A 27,043-nucleotide genomic window follows, 5' to 3' on the forward strand; every position below is an offset into this window, starting at 1 on the left:
TAGGGTGGTGATTTTTAATTAAAATTTAATGGAAATAGTGGTGGACATAACCTTAAAAATTACCCGGTTTACCTCACATTTTATATGTAGGACACTAAGGCCTAATTAATTGGTGAAGGGTCTTGTCCAAAGCTACACAGCCCAGCTGCAGGATGGGATTGGCTGAGGAGATGGTGCTGTGCAGAGCCTCTGACTGCACAGGCCCCGGCTCTGCCATAGTTTCTGTATGCCTGCTTTTGGTCACAGATCAGCCTCTTATTTACTGCTGGTATGGTGTAGAAAACTTAGCTGACGCAGCTAGATTTGAAACAGTATGGTATAAATAAGAAAGCCTATGTGACCATAAAAAGATTTAGCTGGTGGAAGAGAGATGCTAGAGCCGCTGGTGGGCAGTCTGAAAGGAACTGTTCAAGGAGTTTGCAACCTCAGAAAGGCATACAGGCCTTATCTGATACATTTAGAGACAATAAAGTAAAAACATTGAACCAGGAAGTATATGGGAGCATGGTGAGAAGATTTATTTGTCATGTGGAAGTCCAAATGAGCATATTTTAGAAATAAGAGTAGCTGGCAGTGAAAGTTGAATGAGACTAGACTAACCTTGACTAGGGTGTTCTCTCTGACATTGAAGTATTCTGAGAAAATCATGGTGCCGGTGGGAGTAGAGAGTATTAGGTGAATACGGGATGTTTTGACATTGTGGTCCTTGAAATGCCATTTACAAAGGGAATATGCTAGGAAACCTCACAAAATGGTAAAACTGTCACCCTGGCTGTCCTTGTAACCAGAAGCGTCTTTTCCCCCTTTGAATCCCTGCCACCATTCTGTAAGATTTCTTTTTGGCACTTACATTTAAGAATGGTGATTCCTGGTAAGTGTTCTCTATAATCCTAGGTTTGTGCTCATAATACAGTAGAACAGTAATTGAGGATAGCACCTATACTCGTAGGATGTACCACTGTTTATTTTCAGTCACATTGGTTTCCCATTCTGAGTCACCCAAAATGAGTTTTATAAGAGAAAACTCTTTTTGTTTGAGTTGCAGGCCCGGTATTTAGCATGGACTTTTCTTCAGTGTTTAATATTACTAACAGGCATGTCACAAAGTATTCCTGGTTAGGGTTACACAACTTTTTAAGGAATTGTTATTATTTTCTCGTTTACTTTCTTGCATTTCCAGAGTTTTAATACTTTTTTATTTGATTGTTTTTAATAGCCTAGGTTTGAATAAGGCCGTATATACTATCTCACGACTCTCCTCTGGCTAAATTATCCCAGTCTGCTTCTCAAAAGGTGTTAAGTAGTGGTGGCAGTGGTGGTGGTAGTAGCAGTAGCAATAGTGGCACTAGTAGTATTTTATACCGGGATTTTGTTGTCATAGTTCCAAGAGTCACATTCCCAGCAGAGTTGGGATGAGTAGTGATGCTGAATGTACAAAGCGTCGTGGGGACCCGCTCAATCCCATTCATACTCCTTGCCTCTCTGCTTGTAAGTATAGCTATTTTAGGACAGGAACAGATGTGAAGCAGATGGGAGGGCAGTCTCAGTGAAACACCTGTCCCCTGATTGACCTCTAGGTGTGATGCAGGCAGTAACTAAAAAGGAGGCTTGACTGGAAGTTTGAATTCTCACGTACCTCACTGCCAGCTTAACCAGAAAGGCAGAGATGGGCTGGGGTGCTGAACAGTTTGGACTGACTCTGCTAACTACGTAAGTGGGGTGAAAGAACATCCTCCTTTTCAGAAACATTTCCAAACTGATAGACCACTGCTGCTTCTTAGAAGCTCTGAACCTAGTAGCAACCCGTAAGCCTCTTGTCTTCTGACATCCTCAGCTTCTTTTTGGTCTCCTTTCTTTCTGCTGCTCTTCTTGGATTATCTTTTCCACTTACTTTTCCCCTTCCAATAATTTGGTAGTATCAGGTGGCAGGAAGAATGGTGATTTGTTCAAAATCTTCTCTGCTCCATCTATGAAATGGGTATTGCTGAAGGCAGTGGAAATGGATGGCTGTAGATGATTTGATCAGCCTTCGCATTCTGCCAAGAAGGGAAAGGAGTGGGAACAAATGGGGATGCCTTTCCAGACATATGTAAGTACTCTCACTTGAGATTATTTCTCATTTGGATGATTTATTAAAAAAATAAGTAATTGGTGTCTCAAATAAAGGGTGCCGCTATATAAAGTATGCCTTCTACTGAATTGCCACCTTTAACACATTTTCCCTAAAGTGGGTTAATAAAACCCTCTGTCACTTACAGGCTACTGTTGGAGATTTTTATCACTTCCTGGTTATACTTCTGTGAACTATGAATGCTTGACATAATCAGTTAATTATTATCATTGTTACTAAATATTTACAGGACTCCAGAGTAGTGAATAGTATAGAAAGCAAATGGTACCTTTACCTCCTGAACTGGGAAAAATGATTCATGAAGGTGAAGCTTTGGACAGGGATAAGCCAGCACTCAAGGGAGAAGAAATAAATGAGGGCAGAGAGAAGGAACCCCAGGAACATTTGCCATTGGTCATTTTGGGAACACTTAAGTAATCAAGTATATTTCTTAGAGCTATCTGTAATTTTACTTCATTCGATTGAGGCTTATTTATTTAAAGATAATGTGGTTCCAAGAAGTCTGTGTGTTCCAGAAGACTGTAGTTTGAAGCTTCTCTTACCTTAAAAGTGTGTCTGGACTCCTGAAGACTGACGGGCTGGGTTGTTGTCATTGTGATCAGTAAAAACTGCTTTGATTTAGGAGTGATTTATTCTGAGTGTTAACTGCTTACAACTGCACAGAAGAGGCAGTGGTTTGCATTTTGGCTCCTGTTCAGCTGGGGAAACTTGAGATTCCTTAGTCTTTTCAGAAAGCCTGACTAGGAAGCTGGCATCACGGCAGGAATGTTTTAGTTGGATTCAGGAAGTCAGGGTACAAATGTTAGAGCAATTTAGATTGATAGACCGACTAACTAACTAACTAACTAACTATATATATATATATATATATATATATATATATATATATATTTAACTCTTAATTGTGCCTTAAATTATAACCCTATTAAATACATTATTTAAAGTTTGTTCATATTTCAAGAGACTTGTAGGAAGTAGTAAAACCTTCTATAAGTTTGTTATTTTCTTATTTCTCTAGTGACCTTAATTTCTCAATTTTATAGTTTTTCAAAAGCAAAATCTCACAATGCAATAAAATTCCCCTATGAAAGGAAATGTGGTTTTTAAGCTTTGGTTACTTTTGTACTCCCTGGGTGTGTGCTCACTACAGCAGTACATCTGCTAAAATTGTACCCTCTGGGTGTTTAGGAGGTTTTTTTTCTTTTGAACTCAGAACTTGACCTTAAAGCATAATTAAGTAAATAATTATTTTCATGTGGAATCAAGTATTTCTCACCGAGTAAGGGATTTAGTAAATTTAGACCGAACTAACTTACATTTAAAAAAATAGTTTAATATTGACCAGAGTTAGCACTTTTTGATTATACTTTTGGTATCTTATAGCTCAGTCTTGTCATAATGATAGATTTTGGCCAATCCCCTCTTTGGGAAATACTATATTTAGGCGTGGGTATTGAGCCTAGGGCCACTTTAGTGTTATAAATTTAGCATAAGCCTACTGTTTTTATTATAATTGGCTGTGGAAATAATTAAAAAGTTAAAGGAAGTACGTTTATCTTGATTTTTTTAATGCTGTATTTTATGCCCAGGTGTGATAGCTAACTTGTGGCATTCACTCTAGGAATCTACAAAAATATCCTAATATTTAATTTTGTGAGCATTTTATGAATAACTTGTGGCTTTTGGAAAATTGATGCATAAAATACTTCAAAATCTGAAGATATTTTAAAGTTTACTTACTCATTGAGGGGGAGAGAGAGAGTGCGCGCATTGTCACGAGTTAGGGAAGAGGAGAGAGAGAAGGGGAGAGAGAGAGAATCCCAAGCAGGCCCTGTCAGTGTGGAGCCTGATGTGAGGCTTGAACTCATGAACCATGAGATCATGACCTGAGCCAATGTAGTGTGTAGCATGTTGACTGGCTAATAATTCTGAATTGCATATTTGAGAGTTGGTAGGACAGAACTGAAGAGTTCTCTTCCCAAGAAAAAGGAATTTGTAACTATGTATGGTTAAGATGTTAAGTGGACTTACTGTGGTAAGTACCACAGTATTTATATGTAGTACTTACTTGTAGTACCTACAAACACCGAATCGGTATGTTGTATACCTACACCTGAAACTGTAGTCCATTCATTTTTCACAGCTGTATTGTATTATACTATAGGAGTATGTCACAACTTAGTCTGTTGCTGATGGATATGTGGGTGGCCAGTTTTATAACAAAGCTGCTTTGAACATTATTTCGTGACTCTGACTTACAAATGGGCTCGTATTTCTTCAGAGTCTTCCTTCCTACCCTTTCTCTTGGCATGACAATCCTCTTAATCTTTAAATTGAAATACTAAGAATCTCTATATTAAAGTGGCCCAAAGGATCTTTGTGGTTTAGATATTTGTGACCTGTTTGCCAGGGTCTCAGTAACCATACCAAGGTTTTTTTGTTTTTTTTGAAATAAGTTGAGATTTACAGAAAATTGTAAAGATAGCAGAGTTCCCATTTGCCACTTACCCAGTCTTCCTTAAAGTTAATATATAACCCTGCTATGTTAATCAGAACTAAGAAATTAACATTGGTACAGTACTATTAAAGTACAGACTTCATTCAGATTTTTCCAGCATTTCTACTAATGTCTTTTTCCTTTTTGAGTATCCATTCCAGGTTACCATAATGCTTTTAGTCATCGTGTTTCCTTCATCTCCCCTAATCTTTGACAGTTCATTGGTCTTTCCTTATCTTTTGAAGAGTACTGGGCAGGTAGTTTTGTAGAATATCCCTCAATTTGTGTTGTCTGAAGCTTTTCTCATGATGAGATAGAGGTTGTGCATTTTTTAAAAGGATAGCAGAGAAATAATAGTGTTATACACTTCTCATTGCATCACTTCGGATATCCCCCTGAACAATGTGAGGAGTTGGGGGGGATACGTTGATATCCCCCTGAACAATGTGACTTACTATTGCTTATGCCGACCTTTGTCACTTGCTGAAGGTGATATCTGACTAGTTTGTCCACTCTAAAAAGCCACAGTTTTTTGTTTTGTTTCGTTTTGTTTTTGCTTTTCATTAGAAAGGAGTCACATAAAGTCCAGGTCACATTCAAGTGGAAGAGAGTTAAGCTTCACTGCCTGGAGGGAGGAGTATCAAAGATTTTGTGGATAGGTGCTAAAACCACCACAGTTACCTGTCTGGAGGGGAGCTACTTTGAGGCTATCCAAATATTTTGTTTCTTTTTAACGCTTTCCCCACTAATTTTACTATTGTCAGTGTATCTTGCACCAGATATTACTGGGTTTTCTAATGATGGTTTTTATTTCTTTCAGTCTTTCAACATTATTAGTTGGACTTCTTCTAGAAGGAAGATGTGTGTCCTTTAATTAATTAATTAAATTAATTCAGTAATTTTTATCAGTATACTTACTTTTTGAGTTATGTAATACTGAAGTTATTTTATTTTGTTGCTCAAATAGTCACAGCCTGGCTAAGTGGACTCTTTCAGGATGTGACAGTTCCCTCAAATTTTTTTTAAGCATTTCATTTCTGACACTATTCATATTTTCTTCATCTCAGATGTAGAATAAGCTGTTTTCCCAAGAAGTTTTGGTTCCTTTTGTTGGAGAATCATATTTAGAAACCAAGATCTGGGTGTGCCTCGTTTTCTTAAAACAAAGGTGTTTGTCTTAAAAATCATAGAGCTTTCTTATGGTAGACTTAATGTATATTTATCTTAAAAATCATTTTTTTTTCCTGAGAGAAAAGTGAGATTTATATGGTGACAGGTAGAAGAGTTAACTCTTATTACTATTGGCAGTAGTGATTAAAGCAATCAGACATTATACCACATATTTTTAGTAATGAATGAAAAATATCTTTAGAATTTACCTTTTTGAGCTCATGGCACTTTTATGGAAAACTTGAAAAGTAATGTATTCAGTTTCTCTGTTATTTTCTATCTGGGATATAATTGAGAACAAACAAGGACAAATGGTGGGCTTTTGAAGCTACCAGTCTAAATCCACCAATATCCCCAGACTGCAGCTTAAGCACTTAACTCACAAAAGAAAACCTCAGGCCTGTATTCAGACGTCATTTACTCTTATTTATACACAGGTCTACAGGCGATGGTTATCTCGTTTCCAAACTCCTAGAGGATGTAAACCAGCATTTTAGAAGAAGGATAGGGGATGTAAGTATTAAGTAAAATGTCAGCATGAGAAGGGGCAAGGGAGGAGAGAGAAAAAGAAACAGACCAGGCTCTCAGCCAGCAGGGCAGTACCTTTTAGCTCTTCAAGTCTTCAGCTAAAGGGCTAGTAACCGGGCTGAGTGAGGCCTTGAGGGCATTACTGGGAAGACATAGTGTAGTGAATGTTGTTCTAATGATGACCTTGAATTGTCAAGCAAGTGTTAAATTAGATTTTTTGGATGCTGTTAAGGAAGTTCTGAAGTATTGATAAATTTTTGATAGATTTTCATCAACCTGATAAAAATGAAAATCCTTGGTTTTTCCAGCTGAACCTTTGGTTCTGAAGAATTAAGAGCCAGAGTTTTGGAGCATACAGAACTGCTGTTTTAGTGAGGTGATGATCATGAAAATTGGATTCTTGTTTAATCTGATTATGCTAGTTTCATCTTCTCTTAAGGTATCAACTTTTCATTTCTGATTTTCTCCTTTAAACATAACAGTATGTCATTAGGTATGGCTGTCATTTTTATATTAGGAGAATTCAGCTTCTCAGTAGGGTTTAATGTATCAGAGGCATTCTCAAAAATAATGTGTAAATATAATTCTTACATATTTATTTAGGGGGAAAACCCCCAACATTTGTTTGAGGAAGAATCATCAAAGAGAATGAATTAGGATTCTTCAGTGTTTTGGAACTTCTAAAATATTAAGCCTAATGTTTCTCTGGCCTGCCTAGATTTTTCATTTTCTTATTTAATAAAATGCTGAAATTTGATATGTGTGTAAAAAAAAAGAAAAAGTCAACTTAGATTTGTGCTCCTTGTAGTCTTGTAGAGCTGTTTCCAAAGGGAAAAAAACTACTTTAGGCTCAGGGTAACTGCAGACAATCCCCAATTAGTTTATAAATGGTCCAGGTGGAGTTTGGAGTTGCGGAGTATCCCTGCCCCAGAGAAGATTCTCTTAGCCTTTTCAAAATGGAGGGAGGAATAAGGGAATGAAGCAAGGTACACATGTGTTTAGCAAAGGTTGAAAGTGTGTAAAGAATTTGAAAGAACGAATGTTAGGAGAGGGAGAGAAATGAAAGAGGAGAAGGACCAGGTAGACTAGTAAAAGATACTGCTGTGGCTCTCATTTATCATTTATCATGTCTTTACTTCTTCCATATTTTGTGGTCCTAACATTTATTTGTAGGTTTCTGAAGCAGGGACATAGATTTCTGTTGGGCATGAGACGTTTCTGACTACCTTTTTACACAAAAGGGGCAAATTTTATTTCAACCTTAAATAGCAGAATTCATACTCTACCAGAGAAATTAATTTGAATTATGATGAAACATTTGTTTAGCTAATGTATTTGATTTACAAATGTAGGGCCATTTGCCTTTTACTCGGAATTTGAAAACTACCACGTAGTTCATTCCTCAGGTGTTTTGTTTTTGTTTTACATTGTGGAGCTTTCTTTGACAATATATATCCAATATATTTGTATTTTAGGCAATTAAAGTAGCTTTTTATAAAAAATATTAATTCTGTTCGATTAAACAACTAGACCACATGTCTTTGGTCTCTTAGCTGTTGAAGTACTGTATTTTTGTCTGCATTTAATCTATATGTCATTTGAGTTTTATGATGCCTTGGATCATATACATGATGTGTGTTATTCCTCATTATTTTTCCCCTTTAACTCCCGTTAAGAATCTGTTGTAGATTTATTCTTGTTTCATCATTTCATGCTGTGTATTACGTGGGCTATATTTAAATTTGAAGTCCCATATTCTCATGAATGGACAAAATAGCCTCTTGAGCCTGGGTAAGTTGGTTGCCTCCAGGTATATGGATACTTGCATAGGTGTTCCAGTTGCTTCTAAATGTCTAAATTCTTTAAAAAAGTCCTTGTAAGTCCATTGTAAACCAAAGAAAAAAGTAACTTGAGGCACAAGTCTGGATTTTCATTAGTTATTTTGAATCTGAGTATATATGTTTTGGTTGTTTTTCACTCAGAAACTAAAGTTTAGAATTTGAGGGTCTGTGGGGAGATCTACAAGGATGCCCTTAAACTAAATAAATGAAGATAACAGATCTTGAACTCTGAAATACTCTGCATAGTTTTGTGCATATTTGGGGGAAACATACATTGCCCTTTTTCAGATTCTCAGAGGATCAGTAACTGCTCCCTGTCCCCCCTCCCCCCAAAAAAGACAGCTAGGGACCATTGATCTAGTCCTTCAGCCTCTTTTTGCAGATATGAAAATGAGGCCAGTGACTGAAGGTCAAATAGCTAATTAGTAGCAGAGCTGGGATTAAAACTCCAGTCGCTTTCCCAGGTCACTTCTTATTCCATTATACTGACAATCCTTAGACACATTATTTTGATTCTGAACCACATTAATCCACTGTATACATAATTGCTACTTAATTAGTACTCTTTAAGATTTGAAGCCATTTGCATTTATATTTTCTGTTTAGAATGAATGGTATTCAAAAATTTGGTGCAGGAGTTCTGTTACCTATTTAAAATTCTTACTATTTTTAATCCTGAAGTTTGGATTATTATTCATAAAGTTTCAGTTAACAGTTACTTGATGTTGAAAAGAAAATTGTGGTTAGAGCTCCTGGCCAGTACCTGTACTTTTCTGATTCTTTCTAGAATGTTAACCAATACCCTGTCCAATAGAAATGTTCTCCAGGGGCGCCTGGTTGGCGCAGTCGGTTAAGCGTCCGACTTCAGCCAGGTCACGATTTCGCGGTCCGTGAGTTCGAGCCCCGCGTCAGGCTCTGGGCTGATGGCTCGGAGCCTGGAGCCTGTTTCCGATTCTGTGTCTCCCTCTCTCTCTGCCCCTCCCCCGTTCATGCTCTGTCTCTCTCTGTCCCAAAAATAAATAAAAAACGTTGAAAAAAAAAAAAAAAAAAAAAAAGAAATGTTCTCCAGTCTAAAATGGAATATCTCTGTTCGTTTACCTTATAAAAACTTTGTTTTCAGAAGCAATAAATACAACCAAGTTGTTATTTAAAATAGTGTGTATTTATTATTAGTGGCACTTTTGCAAGATCTTGAAAAAGTCATGCATAAACAGGGTAATTATCTATAGTAAGAGTTTAATTCTAACTACTTCACATATGTTTCCTGTGTGAGGCACATGCAATCATTTGTTTTCAGACTTTGCTATCTTGCAGCTTCTTACACTAGAGCAATTTGGTATAGAGCATTCAGATTTTATTTAATCGCTCTACAAAAAAAATTTTTACTTTTTCATTCATTCATTTGTTCACTCAAATACTGAGTACATGTCCTGTGCAGGCACTGTTCTACATACTTCTGAGTGCCATCAGCATCTTAACAGTCCTTCCTTCATAGGACACCATGTACTGTTCCTTTGTATTATGGAATAAACTCTAATACAGAATTTGCATGTTAAGACTCTTTCAGGTCCTCCCTCAAACAGATGTTTGAGCTTTGCCACTCAGGTTTTTAGGATTTGGAGGTAAAATATCATAAACACTTTTCTTAACCATTTTGGGTTGACAGTGTTTAGTATTCTGGTTAATTGAATATGAATAGGTATTTCTAGTTGAGAGATGCCAGATGAACTTTTAAGTGTAATTGTGTACATAACAACATTGGTGTGCTTTCTTTTGTATTGTGTTGTAAGAAGACTGGCTTTCAACAATAGGCTTACTTTTCCCCATAAATGATTGGTTCTTTAAAGTAGAAGGGGAACATTGGTGATGAGGCTTCTCCAACCTTTAAGCCACTCATGTCTGAGTTGGCTTAAACTCCTGGAGAAAAAGTAACAAAAGCCTGTCAATTGGCTCGTTCTGATTTATGATTCTAAACTCTCAGTTGAGCCTGTAGTTTAAGCAACCCTATTGCTCATCTTGAACTAAATACATTTTTAAATTTTCCTATAGCTGTTCTAGACCTTGTACTACCATTCTTCTTTAAGAAATGTGGCATTTCTAATTTTTTAAAAATATTTATTTATTTTTGAGGGAGAGAAAGAGTGTGAGCGGGCAAGGGGCAGAGAGAGGGAGACACAGAATCTGAAGCAGACTCCAGCCTCTGCTCTGTCAGCACAGAGCCTGACGTGGGGCTTGAACTCACAGACTGCGAGATCATAACTTGAGCTGAAGTTGGACGCTTAACCAACTGAGCCACCCAGGCACTCCACTACCATTCTTCTTTAAAGTCCTAGTAAATAAAGTTCAGTAGGACTCCATGTACTGTTTAAGTTCTTAGAGCTCTTATTCTGAATGAGCTACATTCTCAATCTCTAAAAGGGTGGTGCTGGATGCAACTTAATAGAAATTTCTCTGACATAAGGGAACACCTCCCCAAACCCCTACCCTTTGATACCTTTTAACATATATAACACAGTGTGGGAAATGTCGGTCTGTTCTTCTTATGTATTTCTGAATTCAACCCTGATCTGACTTCATAGGTGTAAATTGCCCAATAATCCAGTGATTTCTCAGAACTGGAGCCCATGTGTTATTCATGGATACTTCTCTGGAGACTTGTACATTGCCTGTTACCAAGTTAGGGGATTAGGGAAGTGTCGTTGAATGGTATAGCCCCTCATGTTCTTAATTAATGGATGGGAAGGGAAAGAATACTACTGCCCTTTTGGTGGTAAAGACAGACGAGATGATCTAATCCATTTGTTTCATTTCATTTTTAATGGGCTTTCGTGTTTTTATATTCTATATTGTATACATTTTGCATAGATAAACTTTACCTGTATTTATACAATCTGAGATTTTTAAGATTAGATTTTGATTTTAGATCTAGAACACAAAAAGCTATTATGCCTTAAGAATATCAGTTATAGGCAGATGGTTAAAAATTACGTAGTTATTGTTTACTTTTATATTGAATTTCGAAGTTTTAAAAAATTCTCCCACACGCTAGTGACATATATACATAGATGCAACAATAGTGGTATTTATCCTTTTTGTTGCTCCTTCCCTGAGCCATAACTTCTAAGTCCTTTGAGAGGACCATTGCTTCAACTTTGTGGCAGCCAGGGTAAGTCAAAGGTCTTGGGTTGAGTGAGCGTGACAGCTACCATCCTTCATCTTGCCGTGGATACTCTCCATTACTGCTGCCAACCTTCCTAATTTTCTAGACATCATCTAACATCTATTTTCCTTATTTAATACACGAGAAAAGAAGAAAGAACAAGAAATAGATTTGAAGCAACTTGCCCATGGGGCTGACATTAGCTAATGGCTGAAATTAGAACCAGGAGCCCAGTCTCTCTGCCTTGTTTACCTTGAGTGCTGAAGTCCATCTCCTTCTTTGGAAAGTGGCTGAGCCACGAGGGAGGCTGAGCATCCATGGGTTAACAAGAGCCTGGGAGTGTCCTGTTGGTAAAGTAGGCTGGGCCAGGTAGTAGGGCAAAGCTTGACTGATGATCACTGTCACTGTTTACACTTGGTGTGTGGTCATTATCAGGCACCCAGAACATGTTTTGGGCATCCTTTATATGGCAGATTCTTTCCTCAGGAAGACTTTAAGCACCTTTGCAATTTTACTGAGAGCACTTTTTTTTAATCTCTTAAGTAATTCGTCTTCACTGTAGAAATTTTAGAAAAAACACTTCCTCCACACCAACCAAAACAAGGGAAGAAAATCATCTGTAATTACACTGGGCCAAGATAGGAATGGGAATATCTTAATAAATTTCATTTACATTTTGAACGGGTGACCAGTCCGTCTCTTTGCTTCTCTTTTATCACTATGTACTTAAGAAAAAAAACAAACCACTTAGCCAAGGTGTAAACGCATCTGCTCACTGTTCTTAAAGACATACACATGGAGCAGAAAGGATTTTCTTCTCAGGTGGATCTCTACATACAGGGAAATAATAATACTTACAGCTCTGGCAGGGCTAGTGTTTCTTAGGATTCTTTGAAGAGGGCATAAGTTCTAACTTCACTCTGCTTGTCAGGCCATAAATTACCGGGAATGAAAAGCTGTGGTCACTTTTTCTTTCACAATAAGAATTGCAAGTTGCCTTACGGTTGCATCCAACTTTGAATTAGTCTCTAGCTCAATGACAAGATGGACTTGAGCTGTGAAAATAATTTTGTATACAGTGACACAGAAGGCAAACATTAGAAGTAAAAAAGGTGTTTTACATTTTAGAAGAGAGATCTTCAAAGATAGGATTGGAAAATTACTCACTGAAACTAGAAGTTACTTTCAGACAAAATTAATACGTCTTCTAATTTTTCTTCTTTTCTCTACTGTTTGGAATCAAATCACATTTTAAGAATGTCCTATGTAAAATGTGGACAGTTTGAAAAAAATTATAGCAGTTCCATTAATTTGGAAATATGAGTATATTAGAGTTAGTACAGTAACAACAAACCTTTGCACGTTATTGTAATGGAAATGCTAGCATGCTCTTGGAAGCTTGGCATTTCCAACAGCTTGTATACTCGCCAAAGGGCTAGGGTTTTTTTACACTTGTTGGAAATGCCAAGCTTCCAAGAGCATTACATTTCTATTACAGTGCTGATGATAGCAGGCATTCCATAAAAGGAATCCTTGTGGTGGTTAACGTACGTTGTCAGTTCTACCCCTTAGAGCAGTCCTGGAAGGTAAGGTATTATTAATCCCTTTTAATAAGAAAATCAAGGCTAAATTGCTTGTCTAAAATTGTTTAACAGAAATGTGTTGGAATTGGAAGGAAATTATGAAGTCCTACTTCACCTTTTGTTTTCCTGTACGTTCTGTTGCCTCTGACTTTTTCTTATTGAGTATACTTTCCTGTAGGCAAAAAATATGTTACTAAAATAGTTGCCAGTTTTTTTCTCATTAATTGGATTGTTTTACATTAAAAATTTGTTTTATTAATGGTTTATTTATTTTTGAGAGAGAGGGAGAGAGAGCGCGCGCGCACGCGCACACCGGTGGGGGAGGAGAAGAGAGTGAGGAAGACACAGAATCTGAAGCAGGCTCCAGGCTCTGAGCTGTCAGCATACAGCCCGACGCAGGGCTCGAACCCATGAATTGTGAGATCATGACCTGAGCTGAAGTCTACACTTAATGGAATGAGCCACCCAGGTCCCCCAGATGGATTGTTTTGAATTCACAAAGAAGCATCAATTATGATGAATCCATGGGACACTGTGAAACAATCTCTCTGTAAAAGTAAATACTCTCTGATTGATTTCTAATTTTTATGTTTTAATTATGATTTTGAATGAAGGTTTTACTTAAAAAATTATGAATATTATGGAATTTTTTTCATTTTTTTTTCCTAATGCTGAGACCATTTAAATATTCCATACCTGTCTTCTTGGAATGAGGAGCATGTAGTTTACATAGTAAGCTAGAAATTGTTTACATTCTTTATATCACAAGCTATATATTCTTTTCTGTTCTCTTTACTGTGTTCATTAAATATATTTTTGACTAAAAAAGACTTGTTTAAGCTTTAATTCTAATCATCATGGTTATTGGTTCTCTGGACCACCAGCAGCAGCAGCATCACTTGGGATGGTGAAATGGGTCCAGCCGTCTTGTTGTATAATGAGTTTGCCAGGTGATTCTGATGCACATTCCAGTTTGAGAAGCACCATTTTGTATGTTCCACATACCAAGAGCCTAAGAGGATTTGTGCATTCTTTCACCTAACAAATGCTTCTTGAGTGTTTCCTTAAAGATAGTCCTCTGTGTTGGAAATACAGCAGATATCTGCTGTCTTAGATGGTGTCACAGACCTCTGTGTCTCGCTTAACTCAGTGTAAGGGGAGAGTGGACTCCCAAGTTTATAGTATCCTGGGCTTGAGACCAAAGCTTTTATTTTTTCTATTTGTGACTTCTGCAGGACAGGTCATGCATTGCTTGGAAGAGCCCCATCACTTCCTTCATTTGACAGTTACAAGGGCCTGGCCTGTTCCAGGAGCTGTGTTGGATCTTTGGGCTACAGAGATGAAAGACCGTGCCCTGCCTCCAAAGGTCCTAAACCTTAACACTGTTTACTGTCTATATCTATTAATTTGCCTCCCTTCATCCTTTTAAACCACTAATGTGTTGGCATGGAGAGATTTTACTTGTGCAAATTTATCATTTGGAATATAGAGACCCATGTTCCTAATAGTCCTACAGAGCCCTATCTAATCCAGAGTGTGTTCTATCACTGCTACTCAGAGAGAACCTCAGTTTGTAAAAAGGGGAGGATGATTATAACCCACTTTGCAGGATGGTTGTGAGATGTAAGTGTATCAGATTCTAGTCCTTAGGCATTAGGAATTGGTGAGGGCCAAGATGTGTGGGCTCATGTTGGGATTGAGGGCTCAGTCTGGAACTTCAGGGTGTGGTTGGAGGGTTTTGATCACTGAAGCCTGCAATCTCCCCTCTTTGGTCTGAGCAGACTTTTCTCCTTACCTCTTGGCTCTGGTAAACAGCATTAGTGTCTAGAGTTTCCCCTTTCTTTCCGCTCCTAAAGCAAACAGCCAAACATTTCTGAAGGTTGTTTGGCTGTAAGCAACAACAGGAAATAAACAGATAAAAAGGATTTTCTGTCCCCTCTTGATTTAGGCCTGGACCCTGGGAAGTAAGACAAAGGTGTGTAAAGGTGCTAAGAGTTGGTGTTTGGGCACCAAAGGCCTCTAATAAACTTAATCTGTACTTCAGAAGTTGAGGACCCAGGTGAGAGACTAAGTAGGGGAGGGGAAGAGGAGAAAATACCGAATTGTAGGGGTGCAATGGCAGGGGTATTGAGGACTATGCAGATGGAGCAAGGGAGCCTGGCTGATCTGGCCTTTAAGAAGGGTGGAAGGCTAGAACTCCTTTGCTTGTTAGAAAAGGTTGGCATTTAAGAAAGTGGAACTTAAAAGATTGGGGCAAATAATTTAAATTCCTAAGCACCTTGCAGCTTTACAGATGTGCAAATAAATCAAATTCTGTTAATTTGTTTACCTCCCCCACCATCCCCCTAATTCTCAGGTTCATTGATGGCTGTTTCCCTCACATATGCATGTTAAAAAACAGAACCGCATTCTGGAAAATCTGGAAAATTATGGTAATGGTGATAGTGGGTAATCCTTAGGTACTTCAAGATTTCAGATGACAGAATGATGTGATTTTTTTTTTTTTTTAATCCAATGCATTCCCCTTAAACTAATGTTCCTTCTAAGTGTGTATTGCAGATAGCTAAATTAGTAGATACGTGTCTTCAGAAATAATTTTAAATAACTAATGCCATTCATATCTAACACAGGTATTGTGATCATACAGACCCTTTTATGAAATGGTGCAAGAATATGCATTAACTAGAAAATAAACCTGACACTGAACAGAATGCCGCTGGGAACTCTTGGTTGGGCCCATCCAGTGCATGCTCCGTAAATTTTTATGTTGTTTATATGGTGTGCTGTGGTTTACAGTCTGGTCTTTGCATTAATTTGCCATTGTCTTTCTCTCAGATATTAATGAAGTGTAGGAGTGATTCCATCCCAGACAGACATTTTTAAGGTGAACTTAAAAATAAAGCTTTCCCTTTAAAAAATAATTTTTCTAAGAGACTGAAACTGCTTCATTAGTGATTGCCGGCAAAATCTCCTAATGTCTCCTAAGCTGTTTAAGCTTAGTATTAGAAATTAGGGCTAGAGAATTTAATTAGCCAGCTCAGAGGATGCAGTCTCTTTAATTTAGGATTTCCCTTTGAGAAAATTATGTAGTTGAAGAAGGAATATCATATTTTAGACAAGGTGGTTTTTGAGTTGTTCTGTATCTCCATCTTGGGCTCTGTACCGCATCTGTATTACTGATCTAGAAATTGTGCATGATTTGAATTAAAATTTTTTGTTTTCAAATTGATAATTGCAACATGGCATGTTAGATTGTATACAGTATTTATTAGAGTTAGGAAAGGTGAAAGTTAGGCTTTTGGAGGCAGTGATTAACTCATCTGTTTTACCAAAGGGCACATAATCAAATATTAGTTACTATGCAATTCGCCAATATAATGAGTTTAGTCAACCCGTGAATACTTTGTTATGAGAGTATTAAATGTTGACACTTTTGCATTTTTAGTCTTAGCTTAAAAAATCCAAAAATACCCTCTCATAACCCTTACCACCCTTTCAGCCATAACATTACATTGCCTTGGTTTCTGCCTTTAATTTCCCCAGGGGTTCTTTTTATTTAGGAAAAGGGTGAAAAATGTATTTGTGTAAGTGCTACACCAGTGCTTCTGTTAAATTCTTTTTCAACAAAGAATATGTTACTTGAACGCCTCATGCACAGGGTGCATATTTTTCTGAAAAGAATGTACCCTGAAAGAAGTAGTTTTTAGTGTGTATTTATTTCATGTCTCCCAGTTTATTTTAGCTTAGAAATTTTCTAATGCTTTGAGTTTGTAACGATTTTTCAGTTAACTGAGCATGTACATAGGTACATACATACATACATACATACATACATACATACATACACATGTATATGTGCAAATATATATGTACAAAGTAGCCACCCTTTAGAAATTCTTTGTATATTTTAAAACCGTTGTCTTCCCAGTCTGGTATCATAGGTCTCCTTGTCCCCTTTAAAAATGAAACAGAGGGGCGCCTGGGTGGCTCAGGCGGTTAAGCGGCCGACTTTGGCTCAGGTCATGATCTCGCGGTCCGTGAGTTCGAGCCCCGCGTCGGGCTCTGTGCTGACAACTCAGAGCCTGGAGCCTGTTTTGGATTCTGTGTCTCCCTCTCTCTGACCCTCCCCCATTCATGCTTTGTTCTCTCTCTGTCTCAAAAATTAAAAAAAAATAAAAAACAAACAAACAAAAACGTTAAAAATGAAACAGAAATCTAACCTTAGATATGGAAAATCAGTTTTCAAGGAAAGTTCATTGTAGAATGTTAGTGACAGAGTAAATGTTTGCTTTCTAGAAACTTTCATTAATCCTTGTTAATGTGAGATTGATGTAGAGGTTATGAATATGTGTTCATATGTGAGAAATTTGATGTAGTATAAAATACAAGTGGAAATAATGCCATTTAAAAGATGATTTGGTGAAGAAGATTTATCTTTTCCATTTCTTAGCCGTACATTCTAATAGCAGTTTTTTGTTTTTCTGATCTCATTCTTAAGGAGTCCTTTGCTAATGAGGATTATGCCTATTGATATTTACTGTTTGAAATTAAACCTGAGAAAAAATAATATATTTATTAAATAACAGTAATAAAGTTATTAACATAAATAGCATGCCTTTATGAAAAAACTTTAGCCCCCCCCCAAAATATATTTTTGTGGAAAAGGTGGCATTGTGTTACATTTTTGAAAATCTTTGTAATGTCTGTCTTTATTGGAAGAGATCTGGATTTTCCTGTCCCTATCTTCATTTTGTTGTGATAGCACACATCATGTAGCTTCTGGAAAATTAAATGTGTACACTTGAGAGGGAGAGTTTAAAAGGTCAGTAATGCCGAGATGGAATTATGAAAACAATTTTGATCTTGTAGACCCTGTGAAAGGGTCTTAGGGACCCTGGACCACGTTTTGAGGATCACTGCATTTTAACATTTTAGAAATATGTATGACTGCTAAAAAAATCTCTTCCCAATTTTCTGGTTTCTCTGTGTACAAAGTAACCATCGATCACAAAATTAACTGTTTATGTGTTGGTAGAACTTAATAGGAAAGGGGAAAGAAAGCTGGTATATAAGCAAAGGACCCTGAAGGGTTTTGGTTTTGTTGTCGAACAGCAGTGATCCCTTTAGTGTCCTCCAACTCATTTACCTCAAACATTCTCAGTGGCCAGGCTTACTTTACAAGCCACCTCTCAAGTGAGAACCACCCCCCCCACCACCACCAGATTTCAGTAGCATAGATTAAAAAAAAAAATGTTATAGATGAAGGGATTGTATCTACCACCCCTCTCCTGTTTCTCCAGCTGGGAGGGTAAGGAAAGGGAAATAAAATTTAACGAGCACTTTTACTATGTGCCAGGTGCTTTGCATATGTTATTTCATTTAAATTCCCAAAACAACCCTAGATGGTATTTCTAGCCCCATTTTGCAAATAGAGCAAGACTCAGAGAGGTTAAATAACATGTCCAGAGCACTCAGCATTTAAGTGACAGAGTCTGGTCCCAATCAAAGTGTCTCTATTACTAAAGCCCATACAGCACTGTGTCTTGGTTTGTGCTTTGTTTTTCTTCACTTTCTGCAGGTTGAGAATGTGAATACTAACGTTTTTGGGGGGCTCCCTGATAAAAACATGGTGATGATAAAACAATTTGCCCTGGGAGGTTTGCTCTTACGGGATTAACTATCTTTGACAGATTGTATTTTGTAAAGTCAAATAAATACTTTTATAAGAAAAGGTTTATGTAAGTTTTTTGGTTTTAGTTCTTTGAAAATTAATTGCCCGTGTTTTACTACAGGGTATAGAATTGCCTGCCCCTTTCTTTGTCCTTAGATCTGTCATATAGAACAGTTAGCTATTCCAGAAAGAGAGTTTTTATTTGCTACTCAGTTTGTCATCAAGGTTTGTCAGAACTCCAGAAAGGCAAAGTCCATTCTTAGGAATATTATTTTGTTTCAGGTCACACACTCCCTAAGAGGTAACATCAGCTTGGGTAGGAGGGAATAAGGGGTGGAGGAAGGATGGCTTATGTAGCTCTCTAGGGATTGCTGAGGGAGTATTCTTAGTTCTCTTGTGGGTGCTCTGGTATGATATAGGACCAACTAACTTAGAGTGTGTTGGAATTTCAAAGGTTTCTCAAATTGGAGATGCCAAAATACATGAGTACACGATCCTGAAGTGAGGCTTGATGGAATTCTTACAAACTGACTCAGTATTGCAGTCTTAAAAAGTACTTATACCAGCTGTCGCGCGCGCGCGCGTGCGTGCGTGCGTGTGAGAGAGATTTTCCTGTATTTAAAAGTAAAGCCATTCCCCTTAGTGACATCAACCATCTCAACCTAAAAGTAAGGGGCGGGGGACCCCCTCCCCAAACAAATAAGCCTCAGAGTATTTAATAGCTGTCACAAAGCTGGTCACATTAGAGGTGCAGCTGACCCGAGGGCAAATAATTTTCTTTGAAAAGGCTAGCAGTATAGGAGAGGAGTCCTTGTGATAGCTGATAGTGGAGAAAAGTAACAAAAAGCCCGCTGAAAAAATGCTGCCACCTGCAGTCGGCTGTTACAAAGAATGTTGCCCCACTCACGTGGTAGCACCAATAGTCAGCTGATTAGGGTGGCAGGGTAGAACTTAGAACATTTAGAAATATTTCTAAGAAAAATGTTTGGAATTTTTAAAGGAGTTGGGGGTACTTGAAAGATAATCTAGAATTGCTTAGAAAATGAACATTATTAAACACCTTAATCTTTGATGATAACAGATTAATGAAGTGTTACTCTGTAAGACATGTATGTTCATGTGCGCTTTCATATATCTCTTGAATTAGATTGTTTTGGAGGCCACAATATTATATGGTTTGCTTTTTAAAAGACTTTGTGAGAATAGTAAATATTTGTTGTAATGAAATTGAATAATAGATGAGTTTTTCCTTCGGCATAATTTAATGATCGCAGCATTCATTCAATACACTTTACTTCCTTCTGACTTGTGCAGCTTTTTGCAAAAAATTGTTTGAGGGGTTCATCACTTTTCTTAATAAGGGCCTCTTCTTTGGTAGTTAAATCATTCTCTTTTGAAGTACCTGTTATGTTATACCCTTACAGATTAAATAGTGACTAGTCCAGCTCTTAGATCCTCAATTATCTTGACTTTTCCTATGATTGGAAAAGTTGTCCAATATCACTGTCATGGAGAGACAAAGATGTTGACTTGATGGACAAGGAGAGCTATGGTGCTGTGAAGCTGGGAGAGATCAATTTTATAAATGGTCAGTTTATGGTAACTATTTTTCCATAGTGATAACTGGTTTCTTCGTATACAACATGTCTGTGAAGGTAGAAAACATTGAGATCTCTTGCACTGAACGTACAGAATATACTTCAGGACTTTCAGAATTATCTCTTATCCACTGGGTTTTTTTCTATCTTAATCTGTGCCTGTCTTGTGGATTTTTAATTACTGTAGGCTTATCGTGCATCTGGTATATAGTAAGGTAAGTTTGTCCTTACTATTCTTCACTTTTGAAGTTCTCTGGGTGTTTACTTTTTCTGTGACTTTTTCCTCATGGGAAAATACATTAAATTAAAAAAAAAATAGAAGTATATCTACTATGTATCTTTTCTTTAATTGTAGTATTCAAAAAAAACTTCTTGACCAAAAGAGGTAAAGGAGACTGGAATATTCATTCTGAAACAGGGATAATATAATCTCTTTGTAAGAAAAACGAAGATTATCATATTACAGTTCTCTAAATTTCTTACCATGAAATTTAGTAGTAACTTGTTTTTAGGGATTGCTCTTTTTAAATTAACTTGATAAAACTTATTACCACACTTTTCTCTTTCCTTCTATGTTACTAAATATGACTTATTAGGATGAAATTATATTACTCTGAAAGACTTCTTCTAAACTGAATAGTGAGTAGTGTTTCTTCCAGCTCTCTGGCCTGATGATCATCCCTTGGGGGAGACAGTAAGTAGGGTTCAAGTGCCCCATATGTGAATTCTAGGCATTATCTAGTTGTCATTCTCATGTTATATGTCTGTCATCCCTCTCAGATTTCCCAAATGGTAAAGATCTTTCTTTTTGGGAATGAAGACAGTGTCCTGCTTGATGAGTTTTATTCAAGTAGCATAGATAGTGGAAGGCTGAAAGAAAGTCAAAACCTTCATTCTGGATCTTAGGTCAAGTACTCAAAATCTTGAAGTAAATTGGTGTCCTGAAAGTTCCCAAAATTATCTCCTTAAGGTTTAGCCCTTACCTCTGAATGTGGTTGTGAGAGAAGGAAGGTGGAACTGAATGGATGTGCCAAAAAGAAATTTGGGGTTAACTTGCCACATACTGATATTTCCACATATGGATAGTGAGAGGAGCTTTTGTCCCCTGGCCAAATAGGCCAGGACCGACTGATGTCAGTGTGGTGGGAGGCAGTTTTCACTTGGCTGTATGCTTTTCCTAGAGCAATCCAAGGGGGAGTTGTGTGTGTGTGGGGTGAGCGTCTCCTCTCTGGACCATTGTAAGCAGCCACCAAATGACCTCTCGGTCAGGGAGGGTGTGAAGGATTTGTGTGTAGTTCTAAGTTTAAGCTGTAAAGACCCTTTCCCCTTGGTGATTCTGTGTGCCTGTGTGTTTGTGTATGTAAGCATGTTTAATAACCTTACTTCTGTACCAGCTCATTGTGAGCTACTTAGACTGCGGTATATGTGAGATTTGGTGGGCTTTGAAGTTCTACCAATAGGCATTGCTCATAGACATTGCTGTATTGGGGCATATGTTAGGCACGGATTATTAAATTAAAAAAATTATCTGATCACAGTCACCTGGGTGGCTCAGGCAGTTAAGCGTCCGACTTCGGCTCAGATCATGATCTCATAGTTTGTGAGTTCGAGCCCTGCCCTGCATCAGGCTTTGCACTGCTGGTGTGGAGCCTGTCTGGGATTCTCTCTCCTTCTCTCTGCCCCTCCCGCACTCTCTCTCTTACTCTCAAGATAAATAAACGTAAAAAAAAACCTTAAAGAAAATTTATCTGATCAGTGTCTGTGAACGACCTGCCCCAGAGTTGCATTGTTGGTTAGAAGATGTTAGTGGCTGCCTAGAATAAAGGAGGGAAGGGAGGAATTTGTTGAGCACAAAGCCAAGCTGGCCTTGTTTTTTTGTGTGTGTGTCTTTAAAGGAAGAAAACCACTGATCTGGGGATTTGTGTCAGGTATACTACAGGTTCAGAGATGAGTGATTATGGCTTATTAGTGTGATCTAACAACTTCCTATAGGTGTGATGGTGGTATACTGCAATACATATTTCCATATAGATGTGTAAAATACTTTAGCATGTCTGTCAAATACCATTGCTTTTTTCCCTGTAAAGTGTGGAGAATGGGAGGCGGGAGGATGTCTGCGTGGTCTGAATGTTTTTACTTGAAAATAAAAACTGTCAATATTTTTTTCTCGCTGCCGTCAAGTACTGCCCATTGCAAAGAATTAAGAAATACTTCATAGCATCTGAATGCAGCAGCTAACCTCTCTCCTCCCTTTCTATCACGTAGGTTTCCACTTGAGTGGCACAGTGACAGAACCTGCAATACAATCGGAGCCAGAAACTGTTTGCAACGTGGCCATCAGCTTTGATCGTTGCAAGATTACCTCAGTGACCTGCAGCTGTGGAAACAAGGACATATTTTATTGTGCTCATGTTGTGGCACTGTCTTTATACCGCATCCGCAAGCCAGATCAGGTCAAACTGCATCTTCCCATTTCAGAGACTCTCTTTCAAATGAATAGAGACCAACTACAAAAGTTTGTACAGTATTTGATCACAGTGCACCACACAGAAGTTTTGCCAACTGCTCAGAAATTAGCAGATGAAATTCTTTCCCAGAATTCAGAAATCAACCAAGTTCATGGTGAGTATAGACATTCATTCTGTAAGATGTCTTTTCTGTATTCTTTTTCATTTATAAATTCCTTTCTTCTGCATAAAAATGAATTAAATGTGAATTTAGGTCTTCAGCATTGTTCTTAGTAGCCAAGAGAGATTTAAAAAATTTTTTATTATTAAAGTATTGTTGACAGAGGTTTTTAAGTTTAGTTTTGTATCCTGAAACATTTGTTTCGAAGTGTTTTGTGCATTCTACTAGATAGCAAACCTTTTGTGCCCAGAAAAATTTCTCAGTTGTTAAAGGTTGACTCCTATGCTTTTACATTTGGTAAAATTTCATCAAATGTTAGATATTGGTTGTGGAAAACACAAGACTTATTTAATTCACCTTTGACAGCTTTTATCAGTAAATTAACTTGGACGTACTCTGAATTTTCTTCCCCCATTTTCTTTTAAAATTTATTTTCCAAGAAAGGACATTTCTGACAGGATGCCTCATATTAAGAAAATTAAATTATTCTTAGAAAAATATTACAACTGGGCTGCCTGGGTGGTTCAGTCGGTTGAGCAGCTCAGGCCATGATGTTGCGGTTCGTGGGTTTGAGCCCTGCATCAGGCTCAACTGCTGTCAGCGCAGAGCCTGCTTTGGATCCTTTGTCGTCGCCCTCCCCACCCACCCCCCCGACCCTCTCCTACTTGCGCTCTTTAAAAAATAAACAAATATTTTAAAAAAACATATTACAACTTGTTCAGAGAGACTTTAGGATATGATTATCACTGTGTAAGAAATCTCAAAAATGGTTTCTTATAAACACATTTATCAGGTGTTTATTTTGTGATTGCAGATATGTTGACTTACAAGAATGTATGTGCAACCTGTCAGAAATACACCCACAACCTATTTCATGGAGTACATTAAAACAGGATAAATAATATGGCTAAGTTATAGGTTGTTAGGCTTTAAAAACATTTAGACATAATTTTAAAAATATTTAAAAATATGTTGAGGAATGTAACACAGTCTTGACTAGGCAACTCTGGGGCCTAACATTTTTGCATTTCTTTAGTTATATTGATTTGAGATACAGGACTCAATCTATTCTTTTAGGTTTCTAAAAAGTCCTTAATTGCTATAGTGAATGTAAATATTTAAGGAAAGGAAGTTTAATATTATTTCTTGAAAACTTTTAAAATTGTGAGGTAAAACATGTAGGAAAGTGCATAAAATATGAATATGTAGTTTTAATAAAGTGAACCAACAACACAGGTCCCAGAAATAGACTGCTGTCAGCACTTGAGAGGGTTCCATATGTCCCCTTTCTGTCACAAGCTCCTTTCTCTTCCCCATGGTAACTAACCACTGCCTGGCTTTTATGGTAATCACACCTTGGTGGTTTGTGTTTTGTTGTTGACATCATTAAACACTAGTTGAGTTTTATCTGACTTCTTTCATTGGAATCATGTTTGTAAGGTTAATGCATACTGTTTCATGTACCTGTAGTTCATTCATTTTCATTGCTCTAGAGCAGCACTGTCCAAGAGAAATATAATGTGAGCCACTTGTATGGTTTAAAATATTGTAATAGCCTATTTAAAAAGAAACAAGTAAAATTAATTTTAAAAGTGATTAATCTCAATATTCATAAATATCAAGTCAACAAAAAGCTGATACATTTTACCCTTTTTTTCGTATTTCAGTCTTTGAAATCTGGTGTCTGTTTTATACTTACGGCATACCTTAAACCCCCCATAGTCACAGTGTTGCAAGTGCTTAATAGCCACGTGTGGCTAGTGGTTACCTTATTTACTGGACAGCACAACTCTAGAATAGTCTAGCTCTGAGAACATCACCGTTTGTCCATTCCACTGTTGATCGATCTTGTTTTGAATAGAGCTGCTGTGAACATTCTATTACAAGTCCCCTAGTGCTATAAGATACTTTGAAAATGGTTTTTATGTCAGAGGGACACCCCCATAGCCATACTTCTTCTAGTACTCCCCATATTAGGCTCAGTTTTATTAGAGTGGTATCACAAGGTGTGTAAAGCATTTTACTTGGTAGAGCCTGCCCTTGTTAAATACAATATTGTAAACAACTGTGGCACTGAAGTACCTTTGACCCACCAAAGGACATGCACTCAAGGGCTCGTTCAGGTAGGCTTCTTCTTTGTCATACTACCTCCCTCAATCTTACTGCTTTGTGAAAATTTAGGCTAGCTAACAATCATCTCAGATTTCTCAGGAGCCTATCCTTGGCTTTTTTATTAAATTGTTCAGTGGAGGCAGAAGAATAGGATATACCATTTCTTCAAACTTGTATGTGTTCTTCAAACTTTTATTTCCAACCCCCGCCCCCCGAATTTATATAATCCATTAGGGTTACTTTGTTCTCTGAGTTTTAGTTTAACCATAGGTCCACACCAACAATCATTTGTTCTGCATGGGTCTTCCTTGTTTTGAAGAATAGCAGCCCCCAAAGTTTCTTGTCTAAAAGCTTTGAAAATTCATTTTTATGTTCAAATAGTAAGACTAATGAATTAATGTAATGCAGAGTTGGGTGCAAGAAAGTGTTCCTATGATATTTATATTTCTTTCAGAATTTCTAAAATAAGAAGAAAAAGTTTTCCAAGGAAATAGCAAGGGCAGAATGCAGATTAGCTTTAGGCTTAGTGTGATTTTCACATAACTTGTATGAGAACAGCTTAACTAGAGCAGTGAACTTGAGCAGTTTATCCCACCAGTTTCTTCTTCACTTAATTTATCATCAGATTTGCTCCCAGCCTGGAAATGGGCCAGTTACATGAGCTGCCTTCTTGCCTTCTGTCCTTGTATGATACATGGTAAAGAGAAGACAGGTAGGAAGCAGGCCATGACTTTAAGTGACAAAAGGGGAACCCTGGAGAGTGCTATTTTAACTGTTAGATTGGTGCCTTATTAGAGAGTGGGATTAAAAATATTTTGCGGTTATTTGACCACATGATTTCACCTGCCTCCAAACATCTGTACATAAAGCATTCTCCAAATCATTAAAGCAGTGCTTTTTTGTATGGTCTTTTGGGTGTAGTTTTTCTTTGAGTAGAAAGATGTCTTAAACACAAATATTGATAGAGTTAATTTTTCTTTAAGGAAAAGCATCACTTTTACTTGGCCAGATAATAGAGTTGGGATATGATTTAGTTTGTTATCTTAATAGGTATCTTAAAGACAAGTTTGGCTTCCAAATCCTTTTTAGAAGAAAGTCATAATTTAAGGAAATACAAACTATGTTGGTAACAGGTTATTCATTTTTCTTAAGAACTTATTTATCCTAATGTTGCTTAAAATTCTATTAGTTGCTTTTCCTTATTATAGTTGACCCTTGAACAACATGGATTTGAACTGCACAGATCCATTTATACCTGTATTTTTCCCGTAAATATATGTATAGTACTATAAGCGTATTTTCTATTACAATTTTCTTAACATTTTATGTTCTCTGGCATATTTATGCCATATAAGGATACAGTATATAATATTTATGCCATATAAGGATACAGTATATAATACACATATAAAATACATGTTGATCGACTTTACCTTATTGGTAAGGCTTCTGAAAGTCAGTGGTAGGCTATTAGTAGTTACCTTTTTGTGTAGTCAGACGTTATACATGGATTTTCCACTGTTTGGGAGGTTGACCCCCCAACCCTTGCATTGTTCAAGGGTCACTGTATTTTGAAATATTTTCTTTCTGCAAGAATTTTATCCTGAGGAGTTAAAAGCTTTCTCAAGATGATTTCAGGCATATTATTCCTAACAATTTCCTTTTTAACTTGATATTGCATATTTATAATTACAGTAGTTTCTAGATGAAGAAACTGAAGAGAATGTGTTAGTACATCCAAGCTCACAGACTGAGCAAAGGTACTTGGAATATAGACTTAGTTATTGTAATAGTTCATTCGTTGTCAGATTTTTTTTTTCATTTCTTTGTGTTTTCATAACATTCCCCCCCACACACATAATTTTGATTAGATTATAAAACTAACTACTGTATGCTAAATAGTGGCTGTAAGATAGTGATGTTAATGGCCCTCCAAGGAGATTTCCCATTATATCCTGCATTTTTTTTCCCAGCAAAATTGTTTGCTTTCAGTTTTATATTCTAATAAAACTTTCCAGCTTCCACATTCTTAAAAAAGATGCTGGTGTCTTCGCTAAGTACTTTTCTAAATTTACTGATTTCCAAGTGCTAGTCCTCTCTCTTACTTAACTCAGCCTTTTTTGG

General features: G+C 37.2%; 1 protein-coding gene across 19 annotated transcripts in view; it reads left to right on the forward strand.

Annotated features, from left to right (window-relative positions):
* ZSWIM6 (zinc finger SWIM-type containing 6) overlaps nucleotides 1–27,043 on the forward strand; it is a 196,585-nt gene that overhangs the window by 100,449 nt on the left and 69,093 nt on the right. For 18 of the 19 annotated variants that reach the window (XM_042939798.1, XM_042939940.1, XM_042939829.1 and 15 more), the window contains one exon: nucleotides 22,445–22,801. In XM_042939798.1, coding sequence (XP_042795732.1) covers nucleotides 22,445–22,801 — 357 coding nt within the window. Of the gene's footprint in view, nucleotides 1–13,317; nucleotides 13,467–22,444; nucleotides 22,802–27,043 lie in introns of those variants that run through there. The other variant, XM_042939957.1, reaches the window with a different exon arrangement.

This window comes from Panthera leo, chromosome A1 (genome assembly GCF_018350215.1).
Source record: "Panthera leo isolate Ple1 chromosome A1, P.leo_Ple1_pat1.1, whole genome shotgun sequence".
NCBI lineage: Eukaryota > Metazoa > Chordata > Mammalia > Carnivora > Felidae > Panthera > Panthera leo.